The sequence below is a fragment of the Garra rufa genome, chromosome 15 (assembly GCF_049309525.1).
Source record: "Garra rufa chromosome 15, GarRuf1.0, whole genome shotgun sequence".
In the NCBI taxonomy this organism is placed as follows: domain Eukaryota; kingdom Metazoa; phylum Chordata; class Actinopteri; order Cypriniformes; family Cyprinidae; genus Garra; species Garra rufa.
In genome coordinates, this window is record NC_133375.1 from 27,569,230 (window position 1) to 27,596,420 (window position 27,191).

General features: G+C 35.2%; 2 protein-coding genes across 2 annotated transcripts; one reads left to right on the forward strand and one right to left on the reverse strand.

Annotated features, from left to right (window-relative positions):
• The first annotated feature begins 8,547 nt into the window (after positions 1 to 8,547).
• On the forward strand, positions 8,548 to 21,956 carry gls2a (glutaminase 2a (liver, mitochondrial)). The gene is made up of 18 exons (XM_073818737.1): positions 8,548 to 8,878; positions 9,003 to 9,093; positions 11,089 to 11,210; positions 11,720 to 11,849; positions 11,950 to 12,029; positions 13,021 to 13,184; positions 13,764 to 13,822; positions 16,729 to 16,761; positions 16,856 to 16,914; positions 16,992 to 17,058; positions 17,148 to 17,198; positions 17,303 to 17,479; positions 17,646 to 17,777; positions 17,852 to 17,944; positions 18,047 to 18,108; positions 18,203 to 18,279; positions 19,457 to 19,520; positions 19,598 to 21,956. Exons 1-18 carry the CDS (start codon positions 8,685 to 8,687, stop codon positions 19,785 to 19,787), a joined length of 1,845 nt encoding a protein of 614 aa, XP_073674838.1. The 5' UTR covers positions 8,548 to 8,684; the 3' UTR covers positions 19,788 to 21,956.
• spryd4 (SPRY domain containing 4) lies at positions 21,946 to 26,145 on the reverse strand. The gene is made up of 2 exons (XM_073818738.1): positions 25,976 to 26,145; positions 21,946 to 22,804 (listed from the first exon to the last, which is right to left on the reverse strand). Exons 1-2 carry the CDS (start codon positions 26,103 to 26,105, stop codon positions 22,266 to 22,268), a joined length of 669 nt encoding a protein of 222 aa, XP_073674839.1. The 5' UTR covers positions 26,106 to 26,145; the 3' UTR covers positions 21,946 to 22,265.
• Positions 26,146 to 27,191: the final 1,046 nt, after the last annotated feature.

Sequence of the window (27,191 nt, forward strand, 5' to 3'; positions counted from 1 at the left end):
AAAACCCATTCACCCCCTCCCCTCATTGCCCTTTCCTGGCAAGTGGTGGGCTTTCTCTCTGTGCTTTTGTATGAAAGTGCATCAGAATGGCCTTTGCTCAGAAAAGAGACTTGGAGAACCAAAATACTTTCATTGTTTCAAAGATTTTGACCCACTAGGTTGCACATGACCATTAAAAACTCAAGAAAATGTCAAACACTGTGAGTATGAGAACCATGGGTGCTCATACATATAGTGTGAACATCATCAGACCTGATGCATCAGATATATTTGCAGTTTTCAATAACACTTCAACAGTCTTGCAAGGAGTTATTACTGCAAAAACAATGCTACTGGTGCTATTTAACATATTTTGGATGTCTTTTTTTGCAGTAAATATCATGTTCCATGAAGATATTTTGTACATTTTGTACTGTTAATTTATCAAAACTTAATTCTTGATTAGTAATATGCATCGCTACGAACTTAATTTGGACAACTTTAAAGACGATTTTCTCAGTATTTCGATTTTTTACATTCCAGATTTTTAAATTGTATCTCAGCCAAATATTGTTCTATCCTAACAAACGTACATCAATGAAAAACTTATTTATTTAAAAAATTGACCATTGTGACTGGTTTTGTGGTCCAGGGTCACATATTGTCTTTTTGTTTCAACAATGTCACAGTTCCAACTTATTAAACTGACATCAACCTAATCAACTAACAAACAACTAGCCTTCAATCCTTAGCAAAACCTGACTAAATTTAAACATTATTTCTCTGGTAGAGAGCCAGCTGCTTCAGAGAAGTTGTTATTACAGTCCAAATAAATGTCTTGTTCAGCCAAAGCGGTTAAACAGCAGCTCTTTGTTTCACTGGCAGTTTTGTTAATGTTAAAACTAAAAGTAAATCTAAAATGAAATCAAACCTAAAGCTAAAACTATTAACAGTCACTTTCATTAATTGAAATGATGGAATGACAAAACAAACTAAAACAAAAAAAGCTAAATAGAAATATCAAATGTAACAAAATATTTATTAAAAAAAAATCACAGAAGCAAATAAAAGTTAGTAGCTCCTAAAGTAAACTAAAAATAAAATGAAAACTGAAAATATAAAAATAAATTATATATGTGATATATGTGTATTTTTTTTTTCCTGAATGCTTCATATCTTTTGAAGAAAAACTGATCTTTTGATTATATAACTATAAAGTGGCTTGCTTTTAAATGGTGACTTATTTTGTTGCTAAAACTAGCAAAAATTCTCCATTGTAGTATTTTTGTTGTGTCTTCCCTAGTTCAATTGGCAACAATTTTATTTCCTTTATGTAACTGTCCCACCATCCAATCACAATAAAACATCTACCATATCATCTATCCCACTGTGGGAACAGAGGAGGAGAGAAAATGTGTAATGCTCGAGGGATTAAAAGATCAAACTCCAAAAAGCGAGCAAAAGCATAAAAGAAGGAATACGGATACTGGAATCTCGGCCTCGGTGTGAGACATCCTGTGTATGTAGATGAGTGTGTATACAGTGTGCACATATGAAAATCAGCATGTGCGTTTGTGGTCGTGTGCGCACATGAATGCATGTCTATTAGTTTTATGAAGGGATATGTGTATGTGTGTGTACTTATCGGTGCGACTGTGCACACACCCTGTTGGATGTGTGTGTCCGAAATGAGCCCTGACTGTGTGCTCTGTAAGACACACACACAATGCGGCTCTGTGTGCAGACCTGAGGAATGTGAGAGAGCACCGGGCAGTGGGGGAGAAGAGAGCCACGGGTGTGGATGGAGGGAGGGTGCGGAAAGGTAGAGGGATGAGGAGAGGAGAAGAGCGGTGGCAGGAACACGGCGAGGCTCCAGGGGTGTGTAGGGTGGCTGGGTTGCTGCGGATCAGATGATGTGGGGCCTGCCGATTGGCACCGGAACCCGTGCCGGGAACAAAACACTGATTGTGATTGGCATCGGGCATCAAAAGGCAGATATGTGCCCACAGATTAAGCGCCCGCCAGGCTTTCTTCTAAATGTGGGGCTTTTCCACTCTCTTTCTTTGAAAGCTTATAAAGCTAAATGGTTCAACCAAAAAAGGAAAATTCAATTGTTAACCATCATGTTGTTCCAAACTTGTATGCATTTCCTTCTTCTGAGGAACACAAGAGAACCTAAAATGTTAGCAGAATTCTTTAAAATATCTTTTTTATATTCCACAGAAGTCATGGTTTTTCATAGTTTTAAGTTTAAACCAAAACAAAAGTGGGTAAATGATCCCAACATGTTAATTTTTTGGGTGGTTTGTCACTTTAAAACTGACTAAAATCAACTATAGATGGCATGCAAGACCTGGAAACGTTTACTTTACAAAATGTTCTGATCCATGTGCCAAGATAAGATGCCCAGCGGTCTCACATGAGTGAACAATTGTGTTTTTGTCACCACTACACTGTAATTAAAGTGCTTCACAATTGTTCTTTCAATCCTCTCCCAGACGGGATATTTGACCTCTCATATTTGCAAGACGGTGAATTAAAATAACATCTTCTGTAATTTTTTACCTAATCAGACTGTGACGACCGTGGGAAACCGTACTGTTCTGTTTGATTTTACAGTCCACATGGGGGGCCTGAAGTGGGGGAAGGATTCATTTGGTCTTTGTTTGGTTTCATAAAGCTTTCTATTTATTCTCATAACTTCTGAGATAAGCTATGGCAAACAGAGTGGTTGGTGTCCTGGGACGGAGGATTTTCTGAATGAAGGGTCCCTGTTGATAGAGTGATTTAGGCCACAAATGGGTTTAATTCATCCAGGACACCACTGTCTGGGTTTAACAGCTCCCCTTTGACTTTATCCAAAACCTTATGTGCTTCATCTGTGATCCAGCAATCCCTATTTGATTTAATCACAACTCTTGATTAGGGGTTTTCAAATGGTGGTTCAGGGGCCCCCAGGGGGCCGCAAGGGGGTGCTAGGGTGTCCACGGAAAACATATTATACTTGATTATCATATTTGGGATTCCTAGGCATCAGAAAGTTGAAAATCTTGTTTTGGAATATTTCCTCAGGTGTGATTTTATATCATGGAGCTCTGTGCAAAGCAGGCGCTTCATGCAGTCTACTTTCAGTGGAACCAATAGTGTTTACCAATGCTGTATCTTAGAACAAACACATGCACACACACACACACACACACACACACACACACACACACACACACACACACACACACACACACACACAACGATTACTTAAACAAAACAAACAGTTCACAGGGATTCTGCATTCTTAGCAGCTCTTTGGTACACATTCGAGGGTGAGAGTTAAGTCCTGTGAACTGGCATGAGAAACTGATCCTGTTTGTGGACAATCCAAGAGCTTCACCAGGTTGTCAAAGCATCCAGGTGGCATGTGGATACACACTGCCGTTCAAAAGTTTGGGATCAGTAAGATTTTTTAAGTTGTTTAAAGAATTCTCTTATGCTCATCAAGGCTGCAATTACTATTACTACATCAAAAATGTGAAATGTTATTACAGTTTAAAATAATGGTTTTTAATTTTAATATATTTCAAAATATAATTTATTCCTGTGATGCAAAGATGAATTTTAATCAGCCATTACTCCAGTCTTCAGTGTCACATGATCTATCAAAAATCATTCTAATATGCCCATTTATTACTTTTATTATCAATGTTGGAGACAGTTTTTTTGCTTAATATTTTTGGAACCTGTGATTCTTTTTTTCTGGATTTTTTGATGAATAAAAAGTAAAAAAGAACAGCATTTATTCAAAATTAAAATCTCAAAGTCTTAGCTATCACTTTTTTTAATCAGTTTAACACATCCTTGCTGAACAAAAGTATTAATTTCTTTAAAAAAAAAGAAAGAAAAAAAAAACTTTAAAATAGTAGTTGATATTGCTACAAAATATTTCTATTTATTAAAGAATCCTGACCAAAAGTATCAGGTTCCAACAAAATATTAAGCTGCACAACTGTTTCGAACACTGTAAGAAATAATAAATTATCATTTTAGAATTATTTCTGAAGGATCATGTGAAGGAACTGATGACTTGAGTAATGATACTGAAAATTCAGAATAACCTTAATGTGCAAATTTAAATAATAAAATATAGTTCTAATAAATACATACTTTAATAAAACTGTACTGTTCAAAAAATAATTTTATGCAGAGAACGTATTAAGGTATTAAGTTGATCAAAAGTAACTGTGGTGATATCTATATATATGTAATGTTGTATATATATATATATATATATATATGTATTTGAAATAAATACTTTTCTTTTAAAGTTTTATTCATGAAATAATCTTCAAAAATAACAACAACAAAAAAAAATATAAAAAAATAACTGTTTTTAACTGTAATAATTATAGTAATGTTTCTAAATGATTATGCAACACTGGAGATTGAATGAATAATGCTGAAAATCATCAATCACGGCCTTGTCATCACAGGAAGAAATTACATTTTAAAATGCATTGGTGAGCATAACAGACTTCCCTAAATATATATATATAAAACTGCACTGATCCCAAACTATTAAATAATAGTGTACACTGTAAGTGCAATGTGTATTTTTGGTCTCAAATGTGTTACAGAATCAACTGATAACCAATAATGAGCATTAAAGAATGTCAGAATGTTTGTTGGAATTTTTGATTTCCTAATGTCCTCAATTTCTCAGATTCGAGTGTCACCATACACAGATAGGCAAGCAATTCTGGCCAGTACGGAGATCAGAGAATCTTGGGAGAGGCAGAAAGGAGGAAGATGGAGGGAAGAGAGGGGGTTTAAGATGGAGCAGGTAGACAAAGCCAGCATTCATGGACACAGCGAAGGAATGAAAAACATTCTCCACCAAGAGACGCATGGTCATCAGTAGGGCATGGGTTAGGGTGTGTATGCATGTGTGCATGAATGTATGTGTGCCAACACGAAAGAATATGATATGAGAGGAAGGGGTGTTTGATCTAATGATAAGTGGGTGTAATTTTACTCGAGGTTCTGGTTAAAAGGATCCCTTGCTTCAATATCTACCAGCTGCAGTGGAGCTGGTAGAGGAAAAGAGCGGGGAGAAAGTCAAATGCCATACACTCTGGGGGGAAAAAAAGGTACTAAAGCTGTCACCAGGGTGGTACCTTTTAAAAAGTGCCCACTTGTACCTTATTTATCCCTAAAAGATGCATATTTGTGTCTTAAATGTGCTAAATGGTACATTTTAGTGCCTAAATGGTGCAATTTTGAAAAGGTGCCACACCTGTTTTTTTTTAAGCGAGAAAGACCAGATAAAACATAAAACGTTTAATTTCTTAATGTAAGTATGTGAGTGTGCAGTAAGTGTGTGACAGGTCCCCAAAGACAACAGTACAAAGGCCCACACAGCCTCTCTGGAATGCATTCAATCAGAGTTCATGGGCAATTCTGTCAGGGTAGAACTCAAAAAAGAACACACTTATTTTTATGCTTTTCCACAAACTGAACAAATTGAGAATGTAAATAAACCCCCAGAGTAACTGAAAGGATAATGTCTCAACTGACATTTGGCTGTGGGAAGGTGAGGTTAGTCGGTATGCTAGTGCTTCTGAACTCGATTGGTTCTCCGTGTCCCTTTACAGAGGTGAGTTGGTGCGGTCTGCCCTCTACCGGCAAAAAGGGATACTAACCGCACTCATGGTTGGATACAGGACGCAAAGAAGAGTAGCATACTGCCAGCTGCCACAGAAACTCTCATTTTATCTAGTCAGATTATATGGATGTTAAAAGCAGTTGAACTTAAATAAATGTATTAAAACGGGTTTAGACGGAAAAGATCTACGGACACACGTGCATCATGTTGGGTTTAAACGTTGTAGCTACACCCATGTCCACCAGGGGGAGCTCCAATCGAGCAAGCCGATTTAGTCAAATCTTTTGGATGCAGATGAGACAGATCGACACGCGTCACAATGTAAAAACCAAGCCCACCGGGCGGGGTGGGGGGAAATCCAACGCTCTCCATTGACTTTGTATGCGGGGAGCTGCCTCCTTGTTATTTCTGACATATATGCTGTGACAAGTTGTACAGTAAACAAGCTAAAAAACACAAAACTACGTTTTTATAAGCTGTCGACCTAAAAAAAATATGAGCGTTTAAGGACAAAAGTAGAGCGCAATGTGTCATATTACTCTGAGAACTATGACAGCTGGAGGGAAATTGAACGGCAATTATGTTTAACCATGTCAAAGGATTATTTCACCACCCTGAAAGGGAGGATATATTGAGAAACTAAATTTTATTGGTCTATGTCAGTGCTCCTTTTCCTTACCTTGTTGGATTACAGCTATTTGTGTCCTTAAACACTCGTTTTTGGGGGTCAACAGCTTATAAAAACGTAGTTTTGTGTTTTTTAGCTTGTTTACTGTACACCTTGTCACATAGCAGCTTTTAGACATTGGTCTGATTTTTTTTTTTTTTTTTTTTGTTATAAGTCAGAAATGACAGGGAGACATTCCCAAAGTCAATGGAAAGCGTTGGATTGTTTCCCCCCTGGTGTGGGCGTGGCCTAAATGCGCTCTGTCTCTATAAGCTATATGATCCTGGAATGGTTGAGTCATTGACAAGGCTCAAATGTGCAAAAACCATAACTTACCGAGGGAAAGTTAATTGGATACTGTGGCACAGTACCAGTGTGAAGAGGTCGTTGGATATGGTAACTTTGACCATAAGCCAAGGTTAACTCTGAGCCATGAGTCATGCTGACCCAAGTCTCTGAAATGACACCCCAGACCGTCTAAAATGTCAGTAGTATGATCGGGTCAGGTCTATCATGAGATGAAAACAAACTGGAATGTTGTGTCAGGCCTGTTGATGAGGTGAGCTGACTAAGCTTCTCTATTACATAATCTGGCCTGGGGTGTGGGAGACCAGTCGTAAAATTTAGGTCCATTTTTAGTAACGATCCTGTGATATGAGTAGAGAATGATGGAAACTTTTTCCACCGTGCAAAATTATATCTTTTTTCAATAACTGCATTGGCAGTGATGCAAAATGTAAAATATTGCACTAGTGGTGCAAAATATAAAAAAGAGAGGAAGAAAAAGAAGAAAGAAAGGAAATTACTCATAAAAAAAGTGTTTTGTTTTTTTTACTTAATTGTGAAAAGGGAAGCATCAACATTAATAAAAGTTTGGGGAAGAATATAAATACTTGGCAATGCAAAACATGACCTCAAAGCAAATCTTCAAATCTTTTAGTTGTAACAGGATCAGTCTGGTTTCCTCAGCCACTCATACATAGAAGATCCCCACCACAGATTCTCTAGGGAGACCCCATTGACCTCACAACCCCCTCAAAGTGAAAGCAATTTATTTTTTTATTTTCGACTGTTAACATTTTATGTGCAACCCTTATAACACCTTATTTTAGTGTCTGACCAAAGATTCTTCTAGCTTTTCTCTTTTTCCAGTGGAATTTTAAGGTTTATCTATCTGTTTATTCCTTTCCGTATTTTCTAGGTTCATCCCTGCAGTATTGTTAAATCAATAAGACAAAAAAGTGGAGTACCTTTATTTATATTTAGGTATATATACCTATATTTTAACATTTATTTATTTATTTCCAGCTACGTGATCACATGTATTTTACTTTTAGGATATCCCAATGAAAAATCTTTTTCTGGCTCTTTGCAATTTGAAGAAAGGGGAAATGATTATACAAATAAAACATATTTTCATTAGAGTTATATTTTATTTCAGTATATATATTTCTTTTTCTTATAAATATATGTATTTATCGTTTTACATTGCCTCTTCTGCACATTAAGGGTGCATTAATCCAATAAAAAATACAGAAAAAACATCCATATTATGAAATATTATTGCAATTTACAAATAATGGATTTTAATATACTTTAAAAATCATTCTAATATGATGATTTATTATGAATGTTGGCAACAGTTGTGTTGTTTTCTATTTTATTGGAATCTGTGATAGTTTTTTCAGGTTTTCTTAATTAAAAAAAAAAAGTATCAAAGAACAGAATTTATTTAAAATAGACATATTTTGTAACAATATACACTACTGTTCAATACTTTCGGGTCAGTAAATTTTGTTTCTTTAAAAAAAAAATTTTTATATACTTTTATTCACCAAGGATGTGTTAAATTGATACAAAGTGATAGTAATGGTAACTGAATGTGAATCAATCAGTGACTAATTCATAATGTTTGTTTGTTTCACAATGCAAGCACAAATGGTTGCATGTGTTCATGTGATTTACGTGAATAAGGACAATCTGCATTTTCCTTTACCTTTTATAGAACCTTCATTTTGGTCACAAATGTTAATATTTGGGTAATATTTGTTTCTGAATTTGTGCCAAAGACACAGTAAGTTTCAACTATTGAGCCATATACTTCCGTTCTGGGATCCACCAATGAACCATCTTCTTTTTTTCTCTTAATATCACGCCCCTAACATCCACCAGGGGGCGTGTCCTCACCTGCTGCCTATGATTCCTCGGTTACCGGCTAAATTTGTCAACAGAAGTCACTCCCATGCCTCGTGGGACGCTCTTGGAATCTACTAGCAAAGGCAAGGGCGCGATTCAGAAGCATAAGACGCGCATTGTTTATTCAGACTCTTTCAGAACTCTTATAGGTCCCTTGTTTAGAAGAGCAAACTTTCTGGGCTGATTATGCATTGTGTTAAAACTCTACGGGCGTCGAGAGCGGGTATTTCGCTCATTAGGAATGCTGGAAAATGGGAGAGAGTCGCGGGAAATTTGGACAGAAGACACTCACCTGCTCGACCGTTGCACAAGAGCGCATCTCCAGGCCAGCATCCGCACTATCAGCACGTCATCACAGAGACTGACGCCGCGACGTACAGGTAAAACCTCAGAGATAATGCTATAGAGATAATATAAAAGCCTTTTAAAAATGATTATATAGGGTTTAATATCTGTATGAAATGACATTAAAACATGTTTTCTGTATTTGTTTTGTGTTTTCAGCAGTAATAAGGTGGCTGCTGGGTTGGAGGACCTGTTGTTCTACACTATCACCCAGGGAGAAGAGAAAATCTCAGTGGGACGTTTTCTGGCTGTGAGTTGCACTAATAACACAATAATGCTGATATCATTGTGCATGAGTGTGTGATTTGCTTAGCATGTACTGTAGTGACTATGTGACTAAGGGAAAGGGAATAAAATACATGCTATAAACACATACTTAACATTTAGAATAATTAAAATAAGATACTTTTAGTCTTGCGTAAGTATACTCATACATTTTTGGTGTTATATAACTGTACTATAAATAGACTTAAGGTTGGGGCCAAGTGGCCCTATTAAACCCCCTAATAAATATATCTGTTTCTAAACATGTGGGTCTATATTTGAATGTCTAGGTTTTTATTACAAGGAGGAATACGTAAAATTATGGACTGATTTAACTAAGGTTACACATTAATCACTGTATTTCCAGACATAGTACTGCACCTTCAGGCTGTGTGTGCATGCTTCAGTACACATGCCACCCAAAAATAGACACCCGTTAAAGTGTTACGAAGTGTGTGTTACTATAATTTATGTGCACGGGGTTGTTTTGCCTTTATATGATGGTCATCTCCACCATAGCTGCAATTTGACAGCTGAAATGCAATATATCATTGACTGCAGACAACATGTTCCTACCAAATGATTGATGGTGAACTCTTTCATCTGACTAATGGAAACACAGTTGCACTGTACTATAGGAATACTTCTAGAACTTCATATGTTGCAATCATTGTAAATATATAAAGGACATGCCATAGCTTTCTGCATTTCCTTATTTTATTATACCTAACAGTTGTATCTATCACAGTGCTATTGCAATTAGTTTCAGTTTATGATGAAATAAACATAACATAAATAAAATTTACTACTGTAAAACATTCTGGTCTTATTGCTAACAATCCATCCATTTTTGTTATTATAAAAAGCTTGTCTTATTCTGTTTAATAATATCCTGTTTCATTGCGAGCACGCCACTTTTCGAAAGCTTGGGGTTAGTAATCTTTTTGATGAACTTGAAAGAAATCTCGTGTAATGAAATAGTTTTAGAATTTTAAATATTTTTTTAAATAATTTTAATGTTTTTAAATGTAATTATTTATTCCCTTGATAAGAATGCTGAAATTTTTAGAAATCATTCTAATTTGCTGATTTGATGTTAAAAAAAACATTTCCTAATATTATGCATTTTGAAAACAGTTGTACTGTCACTTTTCAAAGTAGTATTTCTGTAAAAATAAATAAATGAATACTGACTCTAAACTTTTGAACACCAGTGTAAATCAACTTAAAATTAGTGCTGTTAATCGACTGTCTCACATTTTTTTTCTGAAATTACTTGCGATTAATCTGACCTATAAAAATAATAAATATACTTTTTTTAAAATATTGGAATATTTCATATTGCAATAATTTCACATTCAATCTTTAAATGAATGTAGAAACAACATAAACACAGTATATTTTTAAATATTTGTTAAATATTTTTTATGACTAAAGGTGAGTATCACTGATACCAATATTATTGATGTCTCTAGGAAAATGTTCTTTTTTTTCATACTTTTTACCCATTGACTATAGCCATTCATCATTACAGTAATAATTGAGAACTATCGATTTTGAACATTTATTAGACTTAATAAAAAACTTTAATTTAAGTGAATTTAAAACAATCTTCACATAAACCCATTATTTACCTGTGCCCTTTAGTAAGTAGAAAATATAGAGAAATTTAATAAAGTTATCAAACACTAAATACTAAATTAAATATAGATAAATCCTTAAAGCTATGAAACATATTGATTTCCTCTTTTTCCTTATGTTCTTTTATCAACAGACAGCACAGCAGCTGGATTATCAGCTTATTTGCCTGCTATTACTTTGAGAGCTGTCACTAAATATTTTTAACGCTGTTAAACTGGAAAAATGTATCTGTTCATCTCAAAATTTGTGCAAAAATTTTCAAGCAATAATCATTCACTGAACAATCTATCAATGTTTGAAATATGAACAATATTGCATTATGTGTTTTTGTATTTCTTAGGCACTCAAAAGCACAGGTTTGCTGACCTCTGACCCGCGTTTGAGAGACTGTATGCGGCAGATCCACCAAGCTCTCCAAGAGTCTGTTGGAACGGCAATGATGGACCAGGAAATGTTCAGAAAGTGAGTAGAAAATTGACTTAACTTGTAAAAGAGTATGTGTTCGTGCGTGTTTTTGTGATATGCCATAGCGTCACTTATAGTTTATGATCTGCAGTTGTTATGATAGATACACACACTCATGTGCCTTACAGGTGAATCTTATCTAGATGTTTACAGCCAGTCAGTTCTTCATGCACACACACGCATCTCATCTCATACACATTCTTGGCCTGATTTTCTGTTTATGTACGTTTCTCCCACGAAGGTAAAAACAACACGCCACCTGTTGTGTTTGCATGTGCGTGTACATGCATTTACTGTAGAGCTAAGCCATGTTAATCAGTGATAACGTGTTTGTTACTCCTCTAAAGCACAGCTTAAGTGTCTTTTGAACCATCTGAGTCGGTGTTAATAAACATGGATCAAATATCACGTTCAGTCATGTACAACTCTCTTAGCACGTTACAGATCACAGGTGGCTGTTAAGTCACAGTTGTGTCACATGGGCATATTTGTGCTTCTGTTTCTAGATGTGTTGGCAGTAACATAGTCCTCCTGACTCAAGCTTTCCAAAGGAAGTTCATCATTCCAGACTTTGAAGCTTTTACCTCCCTCATAAACCATCTGTACTATAATGCACAGGCTCAGAACGGAGGGAAAGTAAGACATTGATTTTTCTTCATGCTGTTTCTGAATCACCTCTACAAACATATTTATCGATCTCTCATCTCTGTATTTGTCGATGTGTCTGTTTGCACAGGTAGCAAACTACATCCCTCAGTTAGCAAAGTTCAGTCCAGACCTGTGGGGAGTTTCTCTGTGCACAGTGGATGGTCAGAGGTAAAATATACTTTCTTTAGACTCTCTTTCTCACATAATTGTGATGAAAAATTGTGATGTTTGTCCTGAACAGTTAAACTGCCTGCTGTTCTTCAGAAAAATCCTTATTTGAATCCTTTCCAACAATGACTGTATGATTTTGAGATCCATCCTTTTACACTGAGGACAACTGAGGGACTCATATGCAACTGTTACAGAAGATTAAGATCAATTAAGAGCCAGACAATTTTTGAACATAATGGAGATGTGTATATTTTTCTTAATTTTTCTCATTTAATATTGTCCTTCAGAGGCTACAGAAGATAGTTACATGTTTCCCAGAAGACAAAATAACTGAAATTTACCTCTTAATGCATGTTTTTCTTTCTGGAGCATCAGTGAGTGTTTGAACCTTCTGTATTTGGAGTCACTCAGTTGTCCTCAATGTGAAAAGATGGATCTCAACATCATACAATCATTGTTAGAGTTTAAATACACAAAAACTGCTGGAAATCCAAAGAATTTGTGGGACCTAAAGAATTTTTCTAAAGAACAGCAGGCCGTTTAACTGTTCAGGACAATCAAGTGACTCATGAACAACTATCATTCAGGTAACAACACAGTATTAAGAATCAAAGGGGTGTAAACTTTTGAACAGGGTCATTTTTATACAATTCAACAGTTATTTTCTGTTGAATATATGTAAACATCTTTTATGTGAAATATCTTATTCAGGTCTGTACTAAATAACCAATAATGTGCATTTTGTATGGTCCCTCTTATTTTGGTAAAATAATTCACATTTTGCAGATTCTGAAAGGTGGATGTAAACTAATGTAATTTTTTTATGAGAATATAAAAATTCAAAATATTAAGCAGCACAACCGTAACTTGAGCAAATAAGCTTTTTAGAATTTCAAATTGATGTTTGCAGAATGATAGTAATTTTGTTTTTCTTACCCTTTACCCTCACTCACTGTATCTAAAATCTGATCTCTTCCTCTTTACATAGGCATGCTATAGGAGACACCAATGTGCCATTCTGTCTGCAGTCATGTGTAAAGCCTCTGGAGTATGCACTGGCCGTGCATGACACTGGCACTGAACATGTGCACAGATATGTGGGAAAAGAACCAAGTGGCCTCAAATTCAACAAACTCTATCTAGACGAAGAGGGTGAGAATCCATTACAATCTGTTTCTCTGTTTCAAAATTCTCTTGTTGATGCTGTCACTTAGAGATATAGCTGTATAAATTGGTCTCAGATAGTATTTGGACACCTAAAATGACACATACTTGTGGTGCCTACCTTTCTCTTGTTTGCTGTGGATGAAACTCCAAAGGTTCAAACCAATGGCATGACTCTAAATTAGCGATATCACAGGCTCACTGCATTCTATTGCAACATGTCTGAGAATAAGGCTGATGATACACAGGGCAAATTCTTGAGCAATGTTGCCAGGCAGTGTTGTAGAGTGATGTTGCTTTGGCACTTTCCAGTTAAGAATAGGCAACAAATTCACCTCATTGCTCATTGATGGCAACATTGCTCAGAAAGTTTCCATGTATCATCAGCCTAAGAGGTAGCTGTAAAACAGTTGTCAGAAGTCATTTCAGTATGAATCTTATCAATGGATTTCCTAACATCTGAGGAACGTTGCATCTGCTGGTTTTACTGAATCTGAATTTCCAGTCAGCATGATGCCAGTTTGACACTTAGTTTTAACCATTTATAAACTTTTTTTTTGTTTCCAGATAAACCCCATAATCCCATGGTAAATGCAGGAGCCATTGTAATCAGCTCTCTCCTAAAGGTAAGAGAGTATTTTTTTATAGTTTATACAAACAGTTAATAGAAATGCATCATAATAATACCAAAAAAACCTAACATACATTTTATTTTATTTTATTATTTTGTTTTGTTTTATTATTTTATTTTATTTTTTGTTTTTCTGTTTCATTCTATGTTTTTAATTTATTCTATTTTATTAATTTAACATTATTTTGTTATTTTTATGTTATTCTCTTTAATTTTATTTTGTTGTTTATTTAATTGGATGTTAGTAAATTTTATTTTATTGTTTATGCTATTCTATTTTATTCTGTTATTTTCTTTTGTATTTTTATTCTATTTTATTTTGTATGTTATTTTATTTTATTGTATGTTAGTTTATCTTATTTTATTCTGTTTCATGTTATTCTTTTTTTATTTTATGTTATTTTATTTTCAATCTATTTTACCTTTAATGTTATGTTATCCTATTTGATTTTATCCTATTTTGTTTTATTCTGTTATTTGATTTGATTATATTTAATTTTGTTATTTAATTATTTTTTTGTATGTTATTTTATTTTATTCAGTTTTATTTTGTTGTTTTTGTTATTTCATTATTTTATTTTGTTTTATTGTTTATCCTATTCTATTTTATTTTGTTATTTTTTTGTAAATTTTTACAATTTTATTTTATGTTAGTTTATTTTATTTGAATTCTATTTGTATTGTTCTAATTTATTTTATTATTTTAGTTAAATTTATTTTACATTTTATTGACTGGGACACAACTCTTGAAAGTTGCTTAAAAATTCAGCAGCATTGCTGTGTTGCAATTTATTGATATCAGAAATGATTGCTGTCATACACAGAGTGTTTTTAATTGGACAGAAATATGTCCTTTTCTTTTGACCTGGTTTTAAATAGCTGACAAGGTGTGTGTAATAGAGGGAGTGGGTGGTCCTTTTAGAAATTGCATAATAAGAGCAGCTAGTGGTCAAGAGGTGGGTCTAAACAGCCAATCAGAAGAGGTGCTAAGAAATACGCCTTTCAGCGTGTTTATTTAGGGTCAGATTTTTTACATGAAACCAATGGAAATGAAACCAATGAAAATGAAATGATTAAATAATATAGAAATAAATAAAATAAAAACAATACCTAGAGACTCACTACTTTTATTTCAAGTTTAAAAGTGTTCAAGTATCTAGTTTGACCTGTACCCTTAAGTATGTTACACAACTTCCTTGAGCACAGACACAGAGGAGTACTTTATAAGACGAAGACATCTCACAGCTGCGATCGCATTGCGCTGACCTTTGCTCATGGGACTCGTTTTTGGACCTCGTGGAACTGGTCACCTTAACATCACACCTTAGAACATGTGAAACTCAATATGTGGGGCACTTTGTGCCCAATACCAGTTAGGGACTAGCGGTTCATATTGAATCATTTGGCTTTATATGCTCTGTCGTTTGCAAAATCATTTCTTTGAAAGTAAGATTGATTCTCCTTTTAGATGCTATATGGTTTCACATAACACACATTCAATGAACTCAGTCTTTTATTGATTTGATATACATATTTATAGAATAAGACAGTTATGATCTTATATCATACCACCCTTTTCTGTGCTGTCTATTACTGTACAGTTTTGTGCACACTGCCACCAAGTGTCTAAATGCTGCACTGTGTTACTGTTTGCAGAGGAATCTTTGGATCAGTCCCAAACTAAACTGTGTCACTGGACTCACTGTTAGCTATTTTTTTGCTTGCCAACAGCAACTAATTTTATTTATATGTAGTTCATTAATAGCACATTGACTAAATTACAGTGGACGTTGTGAATGTTGAATGTGTTTCATAACTGACTCTTACCTTCTGGATCTCTCTGTAGAGCTGTTCAGTTTGTTGTTTTAAAAAAAGATTAGCTTTAACCATGGGTTAGCCCTCAGTAAGTTCTCATGAATAAAGCCACTGTAGATAGACTGCATATAACACAAGGATGTAAGTTCATATGCTTGATAAATTACAAAGAATGTGTAGACCTTATGAAGCAACTTGTTAGCAACTTAGCATTTTAAAGCACACAGTTTCAAAAGTCACGTTTGAGGTATAAGTGTGTAATTTATATTGTTAAACAGTATTTGAAAGGCCTTTAAAATGATTTTAAACACAGACCTTAGTGTACTCAATGAAGTAGCCTTTCAGGTGAATTAGCCTTCCAGGTTAGCCTTATGTTGCTTCTTTTAGAGTTTTATCAGCTATATATTTTTTTTCTCACAAATGCAAGTTTATAACTCGCAATTCTGACTTTTTTCCTCAGAATTGTGAGATATAAACTTGCAATTGCAAGTTATAAAGTGCAATTTTGAGGGGGAAAAAGACTGATATGTTCTCAATTGTGAGATATAAACTCGCAATTCTGAGAAAAAAAAGTCAGAATGGTCATTTTATATCTCGCAATTTTGACTTTCACAATCTGCATTATAAATAAAGAAAAAAACTGAATTGAGTTAATATCTCAAAATTCTGACTTTATTCTCAGAATTCTGTGACATAAACTCACAATTGCAAGTTATAAAGTTGCAATTCTGAGAAAAAGAGTTTATATTTTGCAATTCTGACTTTATAAGTTGCAATTGTGAGTTTATATCATGCAATTCTGACTAAATTCCTCAGAATTGCATGTTTATATCTCAAAATTCTGAGAAAAAAGTCAAAATTGCAATATAAACTCAATTCTGAGACAAAAAAAATCACAGTTGTGAGTTAATATCTCGCAATTCTGACTTTATTCTTAGAATTCTGTGATACATACTCACAAAAAAAAGTTATGAAGTCACAATTCTGAGAATAATGCCAGAATTCAGAGTTTATGTTTTGCATTTCTGACTTTACAAGTTGTATGTCTTCTTTTCTCACTTTCTTTTTTTTTTGTCTCCATTACAGCCTGGTTCCAACAAGGCAGAGAAGTTTGACTTTGTGAGTACATTGCAAAATCTCCAGCATGTGAACTATCCCAGGTGTCTGCTGTTGTCTTGTTTGTTATAAATATTGATTTCTCTATGTGGTTCAGATGATGGATTATCTGCAGAGAATGGCTGGCAGAGAATATGTTGGGTTCAGTAATGCCACGTGAGTATTAAAAATCAAACCTTCAATTTGTTATCTAATATGTACTGGTGATAACCAATATCTGGTGATATTTAAAGTTTCCAGTCAGAGAAAGAGACCGGTGACAGGAACTATGCAATTGGCTATTACCTCAAAGAGAAAAAAGTGAGTGTCTTTTTGGTCATTGTCATTTTCAGTATTTTGACTGGATTTGTAGTGATTTCTCACTTGCTACTCTGCATTTTATCCTGTAGTGTTTTCCCAGTGGGGTTGACATGATAGCAGCTCTTGACTTCTACTTTCAGGTAAATCAATTCTAACACATGCTTGTCTTTAATAATTGCACTTGCTCTTATTGCTCATACTCAATCACTAAAACGTCTCTTTAATGTCTTTCTTTTATTTCCAGCTGTGCTCTATCGAGGTGACATGTGAGTCTGGAAGCGTCATGGCGGCCACATTAGCTAATGGAGGGATCTGTCCAATCACAGGCGAGCGTGTGCTCAGTGCCGAAGCCGTCCGCAACACTCTCAGTCTCATGCACTCCTGTGGCATGTACGACTTCTCCGGCCAGTTTGCCTTTCACGTGAGTCACACACACATAGCCGACTGATTACTTGCTGAATTCCTCAGTCTGATAAAGTACACAAACAGTGTACTTTACAGCTGCATGAAACTATTTGAGTCATTTGCTTCAAACCCCAGATAATTACTTAAATAAAATCACTTTTATTTGTGTTTCTCTTTTTCAGGTGGGTTTGCCTGCTAAGTCTGGGGTGTCTGGAGCCGTGCTGCTCGTGGTTCCTAATATCATGGGGGTGATGTGCTGGTCTCCAGGTCTTGACCGTGTTGGCAATAGCATCCGAGGCATCCACTTCTGCCAGGTACTTTTTTTTGGTCTCTCCTTTTGTGTTTTATTTTTCTCTGAGAACATTAACTGAATTTGCTTGTCTTTTAGGAGCTAGTCTCTCTCTTTAACTTCCACAACTATGACAATCTGAGACACTTTGCGAAGAAGTTAGACCCTCGCAGACAGCCAGGCCACGAGAGGGTGAGATCACATTTTCACCACCCATTCTCAAATTCACACAATGCTAACACAATAAGAGCTAGCTCAGAGTTATGATTCATCATTATATTTATAATATCACAGAACAAGTCTGTGGTGAATCTGATGTTTGCTGCTTACAGCGGTGATGTTTCAGCTCTCAGAAGGTAAGAATTTTCTTTTTATTGCAAATAAAAATACCTTCAAACATTTTCATGCGAATGGTCATGAGCAACAATAAGATATTCATTTGTTTTTCAGAATCGCTCTCTCTGCGGTCAATATGGAATTGACTGACTATGACACACGTACCGCCCTACATGTGGCATCAGCAGAAGGTAATAAGGCCTTTTTCAGATTTTTTTTTTTTTTTGGCGTATCTAAAGAGTTTAGGTCAGAAATTAATACTTTTATCCAGCAAGGATGCATTAAATTGATCACAAGTGAGAGTAAAGACATTTATATTGTTACAAAAGATTTCAAGCAGCACAACTTGCTTTAACATGATAATAATTTTTCTTGAACACCAAGTCAGCATATTAAATGGATTTTTGAAGCACCATGTGACACTGAAGACTGGAGTAATGGCTGCTGAAAATTCAGCTTTGTTATCATAGGAAAAGATACATACATTTTGTGTATTAAATTAATTAATTAATTCAGTTGATTCTTAATACTGTGTTGTTACCTAAATCCACAGCTGTTTTTGTTTTGTTCAGTGAAAGTTGTTCATGAGTCCCTTGTTTGTTCTGAACAGTTAAACTGCCTGCTTTCTTTTCTTTGGGTCCCACAAATTCCTTCGATTTTCAGCATTTTTGTGTATTTGAACCCTTTCCAACAATGACTGTATGATTTTGAGATCCATCTTTTCACACTGAGGACAACTGAGGGACTCATATGTAACTATTACAAAAGGTTTAAATGCTCAATGATGCTTTAGAAGAAAAAACAATGCATTAAGAGCCAGGGGTGTAAACTTTTGAACAGAATAAAGATGTGTACATTTTTCTTATTTTGCCTAAATATCTTTTTTTTATCATCTAGTACTGCCCTTCAAAAGCCACATAAATTCATGTTCCCCAGCAGACAAAATAAGTTAAATGTACCCTGATCTTGAAATTCAAAAAGTTTTCACCCCCTGGCTCTTAATGCATTGTTTTTCCTTCTAAAGCATTTAAACCTTCAGTAATAGTTAATAGTCCCTCAGTTGTCCTCAGTCTAAAAAGATGGATCTCAAAAATCATACAATCATTGTTGTAAAGGGTTAAAACACACAAAAATGCTGAAAGGTGACGTGTATGTTTCGTCATGTGCCTCGTGATTTGATGTCAATGAAGGCAAAATCGACAATTTTCTGTTACTAGAAGTTGTCTCTTGGCATCATCCTGATCCTCAAGTCATCACATTACATTTCTAATTACTTCATCACTGACAGCATCCCAAAGTTCAAATTGTGAAATATAAATGGAGTCATTTTGTTCATTTATTAATAGGTCTCTAAAACTCTGATTTCAGGGCACTTGGATGCAGTCATGTTTTTAACACATGCCTGCAAAGTCAACCCCAATGCAAAAGACAGGTATGGCAGAACTCTCTTCTTTTGCACTTTTGTTCGTTTTTGTTTTTTTATTCATTTAAAATGCATATGTTTTTCAGATGGGGGAACACACCTCTTGATGACGCTATGCAGTTTGGGCACACCGCTGTGGTCAAGGTACTACAGGAGTACCAGAGCATTTACACACATACACTAATGCCAGAGAATCTCAGCACAGACACAAGTCCCAATTCCACCATGGACGCAGAGGAACTGCTGACCATGGAGACTCTGGAGAGTTTAGTATGAATGAAAACTGCCATGAAAATCCCAAACTTCAGTCTCCCATGACTTCAAGGAAGCATGTGGGCGTGAGATTATGACAAAGTCTGTGTAACAACATGCTGAGCAGGTGTGTGCAGGTGTTACTGTGATAGTGCTTCAAACCAAAGCTCTGGTGTATGTAGACCTCAGCTAGCTTCTGTTGATGGTTTATGAGATGGTGGTCAGTACTGTAGTCTTTGACTTCTATTTAGTGTATTGTGGAAGTATGAATGTCATTTCTGGTACAGCTCCTTAAGGACAGTTTGGTTTGAGCTTGGACCAATTTAGAAATGCAGAAGCTGCCTTTTCCTCCATATTTATCACTGCAGAAGTATTTTTATGTAAAAGCACATCCTAAACTGGAAGGTTAACATTAGTAACTAGGAGCTGGACTCACAAAACGTTTCTTCCTTACTGCTTTTTACTGACTATATTCTGTATTCCCAAAATATTTAAGAACAATCTTAAAAGATATTCTTAAGACAAAACAAGAATTCAAATTCTTGAAAAGATCTGTTAAAAATGCCTAAATATCCCTTAAATCCTTAAGGGTAAGATGTTAATGAATTTTAATGAATGCTTTTTGGGTCGTTTCAAACATTAGGCATTACAACATAAGATTACATACAGTACATATTTACTACTGAAATATTTGACTTTTATGAAACATTAATAGACGGATAAATACATTACCAGTCAAAAGTTTTTGAACAGTAAGATTTTAATGTGTTTTAAGAAGTCTCTTCTGTTCAGCAAGCCTGCATTTATTTAATCCAAAGTACAAAAACAGTAAACTATTTTTACTATTTAAATAACTGTTTATTATAAAATGTAATTTATTCCTGTGATTTCAAAGCTGTACGAAAATGTATTATTATTATATTATGTTGAAAACAGCTGTGTTGATTTTTTCTTTCAGGTTTCTTTGATGAATAGAAAGTTCAAAAGAATAGCATCTGACATAGAAATCTTTTGTACCATTATAAATGTATTTATTATCACTTTTGATCAATTTAAAGCATCCTTGCTAAATAAACATATTAATTTCTACCCCCCCCCCCCCCAAAAAAAAAATCCTGAAAAAATGTGCTTAACCATTTTAAATATTAATAATAATAATAATAATAATACAAAAAATGTTTCTTGAACAGCAAATCAGCATATTAGAATGATTTCTGAAGGATCATGTGACACTGAATACTGGAGTAATGATGCTGAAAATTTGGCTTTGATCACAGGAATAAATTACATTTTAAAATATATTCAAATAGAAAGCAGTTATTTCAAATAGTAAAATATTTCAAAATTGTACTGTTTTTGAGACTTCTTTAAAAAAAAAACATAAAAATCCTTAAATCCGTAGTAGGGTGTATACTAAAATATACCATTATAAAGTTTTCAAATTGTTGTATTATACAAGGCAACCATGAGCAACAGTATACAAGCAGAAAACATAAAAGCCTGACATTTTACTTTTAAGAAATGTTGCTTTAGAAGATGTTAGTAAGAAAATATTTGAGAACTTCTCAAGAACTTTTCAATTTCACATAACCATCTTCTAAACCTATTGGAATTTATCCTAAAAACTTACTTTCATAGGAAGATTTTTGTGAATCCACTTTAGTGTACACAGTTAATGTAAATTTAGCAAGGCATTTATCAAGCATGCATGCACATTAAAAAGTAGTTTTAAAAATAACCATACTCGAAATGTCATATTACTTTAAGGAGGTTAGCAAACCAGTACTATTCATAATGTGAACGCTGGCCGGTTGACAAAGCTTTCCATGTCATTTAGGTTATTAATAATGTTTGGCTAAAACTTAAGAGCACTTATTTGTATATTTGTACTATTTTTAAGATGTTTGAATTTCGTAAACTTGTTAATATATATTTTTGTAAGGTATTTCATAATTTAACAGATGTTATTTTAATGTAGGGCACAAAAGCTTTAACTGAACCCGCTTGGAAAGAATCTAGTGCATATTTTGCAAAAAATGAATGTATTTAAAACTTGGTACGTGGACACACTTTATTGCTGGATACAAAACTGTAAGTTTTGATATAAAAAATGAAAGGTCAGGTAGTTAAAGAGCAGTATGTTTGTTGACAAAATGGACGTATAAACTGTAAATAAAGAATATCACTGGTAAAGAGTGTTTTTTTATTGAAAAACTTTTCTGAACACTGTACTTAGGCACAGATGCAAAATGAGAAGTGACCGTTAAGCTTATCCAGAACTCATATGTGCATGTATGGATTCATTCGTTCATCTCACAAATTGTAAACTGTGAGATTGTTTTCACCAGCTGACTGAACAAATCTTGCTCAAATCTGGTTTAATGGCAGTAAAAAAACGTCCATGTTCCCTCTGACTTCCTTAGTCTTTTCGTAAGGCCCCTATTTCTCCTTCTCTAGCCATTAAGAGGCATGTAGCATTCGTGTGTGAATAAGCAAGAGCCACTAAAGCCCTGGTGGGATCTCCAGTCCAGAGTGTGTGAGTAACTCTCCATCCCAGAGAGCAAACGCAGGACAGATGGGCGAGCGGAACTGTGTTTTTATCGTGTGCACCACTTCAGCTTTCTGGGTGTCCACCAGACTGAGCCATCCAGCCTCGTAGTCCAGCAAGAGCCCAACCTGATCGGGTTTCCCCACCAACGGCACCGGGACCTGCTTGCCAGTGATCATAGCAAACCATTTCCTCTGGACATATGCAAACACCCAGGAACTGGAATTGGTGCCCACGCATTCATCACGTGATGTCGACACCTCAGCCACTCCAACACGGAATTCGTGGGACTTTTTAACCGTGACCTCCCAGTAGTGCCGTCCAGAGTCAATGTGGGTGTCAGCGAGAACCACAGCCCACTCTCGGAATCGGAGAGGGGTGTCCTGTACGAGAGTGGGGTCCACACCAAGCATTCGATAGATCACACCTGTGTCCTTCTTAAAAAGGTCCAGGCTGCTGTGGGCCGTCTGCTCATCAAGCTTAAACTGCAAATCTGTCGGAAATAAATAAATTATGATTAAAATGGTGATTATTTTATTGATAAACAATTTCTGGTTTACTGAAACATTTTGAATTAACATTATAACACAAGTTAACTAATGTTTTGTGCAATGATAAAATAGTAACACTACGTTTTCAAAGGGTTAGTTCACCTAAAAATTAACATTCTGTCATTAATTACTCACCCTCATGTCAATCCAAACCCGCAACACATTTATTAATCTTCGAAAGGCAAAATAAGATTTTTTGATGAATTTCGAGACTGCAGCGATCTGTCAATTCTATTTGAGTATTCAATTTATAAAAATCCTCGATTGCAGTTTGCCCAGGTTCCACATATTAAACCCATGTAACGCTATTAAGAATTCACAAGTGATACAATTCAATTAAATCTATTTATAAAACGGTTAGTTCCATTCCTCAGTTTTGATTGGTCAGCAGCTGTGTCGTATTCATGATACGGTGTGTATCATTGAACCCCCTTAGCAACCACCCTTAGCAACGTAAACACAGCTGCAGCAGTTAGGGACTACTTTTTACAGCGGAAGGCAGTTAATGATTTTATTTTATGAAAACGTACAACTTAATATATATAAATTAATATATATTTTTGATTTTAATATATTTATTGTGTGGTAACCGTTTTATAAAAGCAATAAGGTACTTGAGGCCGTGCTGTATCGTGAATAAATCTGCACTTCAGCCGTGATTTATTCACGATACAGCATGGCCTCTCGTACCTTATTGCTTAAATATGCGATGCAGGTCTAATATATGCTCTTTAATTAATTACATGCGTGTGGGTTATGTCCGTGTGTCTCAGAGCAGCTCCTGTTTTGAGTTTGGGTTTATTATAATCTTCATGTAGGAATGCAAAGTGTGCTATTTCATCAGATTTGTAAGGTAAATCATTTATAAACGTACGCAAACACAGGAGAATACATCAATATTGTTCTCAATATTCTAACTGTTCACTTATGGTGCCCCAAGTTTGAAATTCCAAAATGCAAATTCCCAGATCCTAAATGTGGTTGTAAATGACCTCAGCCAAGGAAGAAGGGTCTTATCTAGCGAAACGATATACTTTTTAACCTCAAATGCTTGCTTGTCTTGTTTCTGCCTGAACTGTTTTTTGAGGTTCAAGATAGTTAGGGTATGACGAAAAACTCCCGTCTTATTTTCTCCCTCAACTTCAAAAATCATCCTATATCGCTGCAGAAGTACTGACCCAGTGTTTGCAAAGTCAACATGCAAAGAAGATCAAACACCCTTAACAAAAAAGGTAAAATATCGATGTAGGGCGATTTTTAGGTTGAGGGAGAAAATGAGATGGAAGTTTTTCAACATACCCTAACTGTCTTCAATCAGAAAAAAAAAAAGTTCAGGCAGAGCAGGACAAGACAAGCATTTGAGGTTAAAAAGTATAGAAATTGTAATGTTAAAAAATAAATAACAGATCATTTCGCTAGATGAGACCCTTCTTCCTCGGCCGGGGTTGTTTAGAAGCTGCATTTAAGCCGCATTTTGTAAATTCAAACTCGGAGGCACCATAGAAGTCCACTATATGAACAGAAATCCTGAAATGTTTTTCTCAAAAAAACTATTTCTTTACAACTGAAGAAAGAAAGACATGAACATCTTGGATGACAAGGGGGTGAGTACATTATCTGTAAATTTCCTTCTCCTTTAAGTAATTTTAAAGGCTATTGTTCACCTGGGTCTACTTTTATTCTATTATTATTACTCACTTACCAAAATAATCGTTAGTGACAGCCCTATTTCTGACCCTCCATAGACAGCAATGTAACTACCATGTTCAAGGCCCAGAAAGTTAGAGAACATTGACAAAATAGTCCATGTGACATCAGTGGTTCAATACAAAAAACACTTTACTTAACAATTCTTCTCCACCGAGTTAAATTATTCTGCCATTATTGTGAGTACCATGACTCATGTGCATACTTTTCCTGTTTGTAAACAAGGTGCAACATTGGTCATACTCTCAATAATGGTAGGTGACTCAAGACAGTAACTCAGGGGAGAAGAATTGTTGAATAAAGTCGCTATTTTGTTTTTGGTTTTTTTGCGGACGAAAAGTATTCTTGTAGCTTTATAAAATTACAAGTAAACCACTGACGTCACATGGACTATTTTGTTGATATTCTTGGTACCTTTCTTGACCTTAACGTGTCAGTTGCTGTTGCTGTCTATAGAGGGTCAGAAAGCTCTTGGATTTCATCAAAAATATCTTAATTTGTGGTTCGAAGATGAATGAAACTCTTACAGGTTTAGAATGACATGAGGGTGAGTAATTGACTAAATTTAGGCTGGTTTAAGTTGTTTTTATTACCCAATTACAATTCTAGTACTTTTTTGTAAAGCTAACCCTGCTGAAAAAAACAGCTAAAACCAGCCTAGGCTGGTTGGCTGATCTTAGCTGTTTTAAGCTGGAAGTAGCTGGTTTAAGCTGGTCTCCCAGCCTGGCCAGGCTGGAAAAATGGCCAAAACCCCTCTAAAACCAGCCTGCCTCGCAGCTATGACCAGCTAAAACCAGGCTGGTTGACCAGCTAAAACCAGCCTAGGCTGGTTTTAGCTGTTTTTTTCACCAGGGAAGTGAATACATAAATCAATAAACTGAAAATTATAAATGTATGAATCCTTGCCACAATCTGTAATAGCAATAGCTGTATGTGATATTTTGCTGGTATCATGAGTAACTGTAATTTGAAAATAGATGAAAGAAAAACAGTGACAATCTTAAGTACTGATGTGCCAGAACATAATATTCCCGTTGGTAATTTACAGAGATGATGATGATGATGATGATGATGTGGCCGCATCACACTGAGGTAACAGCGACATTTGCACTGATATTTACCCTGACCCTTGCTACTATCACGAGCCTTTATTCTTAGCTCGTGCCAATCTACTGGTATCTCAACTGAGACACGTGACTCTATCGCATACTGTCTACAACAGAATTGAGATCTCTCTGTTCTGCATTTATCATTATTGACCTCCTGTACAACATCAGGTCATTACAATTAACAAAAATGAGATGTTTAGCGTGAAATTATAGCCTGAAATATTATTTCAATTCCTCTGACCTCCCGATTACCTTGGATTCAACACTGAGGTTCGTGGAAAGCATGCGTTTACTCACTGTTTACTCCACTGGCACTAATATACCATCTCCGGGCTGTGAGAGTTTTTCCACGGCTGTGACCGAGTACGGTCACTAAAGATCTGCCTGTTAAACGGCAAAAGAGTGACATGCCCGAGAACATCGCCATGTTGTCCCATTTATAGTGGGTTTAGCTTCTGTTTCAGTCTTAAGGTTGTGCTGTCCGAATGCTTGCGCTCTGCTGCCCCCTATTGTAAAAAACAAAGCGCTGCGCACATACATGACACGGTTGGAAACATCTTGAAAAAATGCGTCTTTTTTGTGTGCAAATTGTATAATAACTAAGGTATTTCTAGTAATTGTGCAGTTAATTCTAATATTGTATTTTCAAAAAGTTTTGGAATATTTGTTCTCTTCCCGAAATTTGTCACTACCGAAAACACGGTAATATATAATTTAAGAGGGAGGGTTACATTGAGATACAAGATTTTGCTTACATGATATTTTTTGCTATTTTATTTAAAAGTTTCAGAGGTAAATCAATAACTATTACAATTTTAACAATATTTCCAGTTTGATTTATGAGATTTCTTGTATTTTGAATCTAATTTTTTTTTTTTTTTTGCAAAAGGCAAAAAGTTGATCATACACATGTTTAGGTTGTGACTTCACATTGTCAGTAGTGACAGTAATGTTTTGGTAGCTACCACTTGCAAAAGTGTACTAAAAAAACGTTATTTTCCCCAAATAAAGGATTATATGTGCCCTTTTGTCAACAATGATGACATGTTTCAGTTGTGACTGTTACGGTCACGGTTTAGATACTTTTGGGCCCAGGTTAAAGATGCTAATCAGCACATGGTTAGCTAGCACAGTTGTAAACTGTTGTACACATATAAAAACTAAATGTTATGGAATAACTCCCAAAAAAGTGTTTAATGATAGAAAAATGGTGTTTGGTAGTGACTTTACTTAAAGTTACACACAGCTTTTCAGACTTTTAAACACATTTACCTCAAAATGATGGGCCTATGTACTCACACCTTGTAGCTATGAGAGAGAGTGACATAAATTTCAGGGTATAGTTAAAATCAGTCTCAGCCAGTGGACTAAAACATACCCTGTTTTGGTGACATGAAAAATGCGGAATATTTTTTTTTTTACATAAAGTTTCATAATTTACAAAGAAAATATAAAACGTTTTTTTTTTAAACGTCACTTTTTTCCAAAATCAAAAATATATATTTTTAAAACA

Bases quoted from the DNA above. Each gene is read 5' to 3' on its own strand.
- gls2a (XM_073818737.1), top strand. From the start codon at position 8,685: ATGCATTGTGTTAAAACTCTACGGGCGTCGAGAGCGGGTATTTCGCTC. The intron at 8,879-9,002 runs GTAAAACCTCAG...TTGTGTTTTCAG, and splicing joins ACTGACGCCGCGACGTACAG to CAGTAATAAGGTGGCTGCTG. The intron at 18,109-18,202 runs GTAAGAATTTTC...TTTGTTTTTCAG, and splicing joins GATGTTTCAGCTCTCAGAAG to AATCGCTCTCTCTGCGGTCA.
- spryd4 (XM_073818738.1), bottom strand. From the start codon at position 26,105: ATGGCGATGTTCTCGGGCATGTCACTCTTTTGCCGTTTAACAGGCAGA. The intron at 22,805-25,975 runs GTGAGTAAACGC...TATTTCCGACAG, and splicing joins TAGTGCCAGTGGAGTAAACA to ATTTGCAGTTTAAGCTTGAT.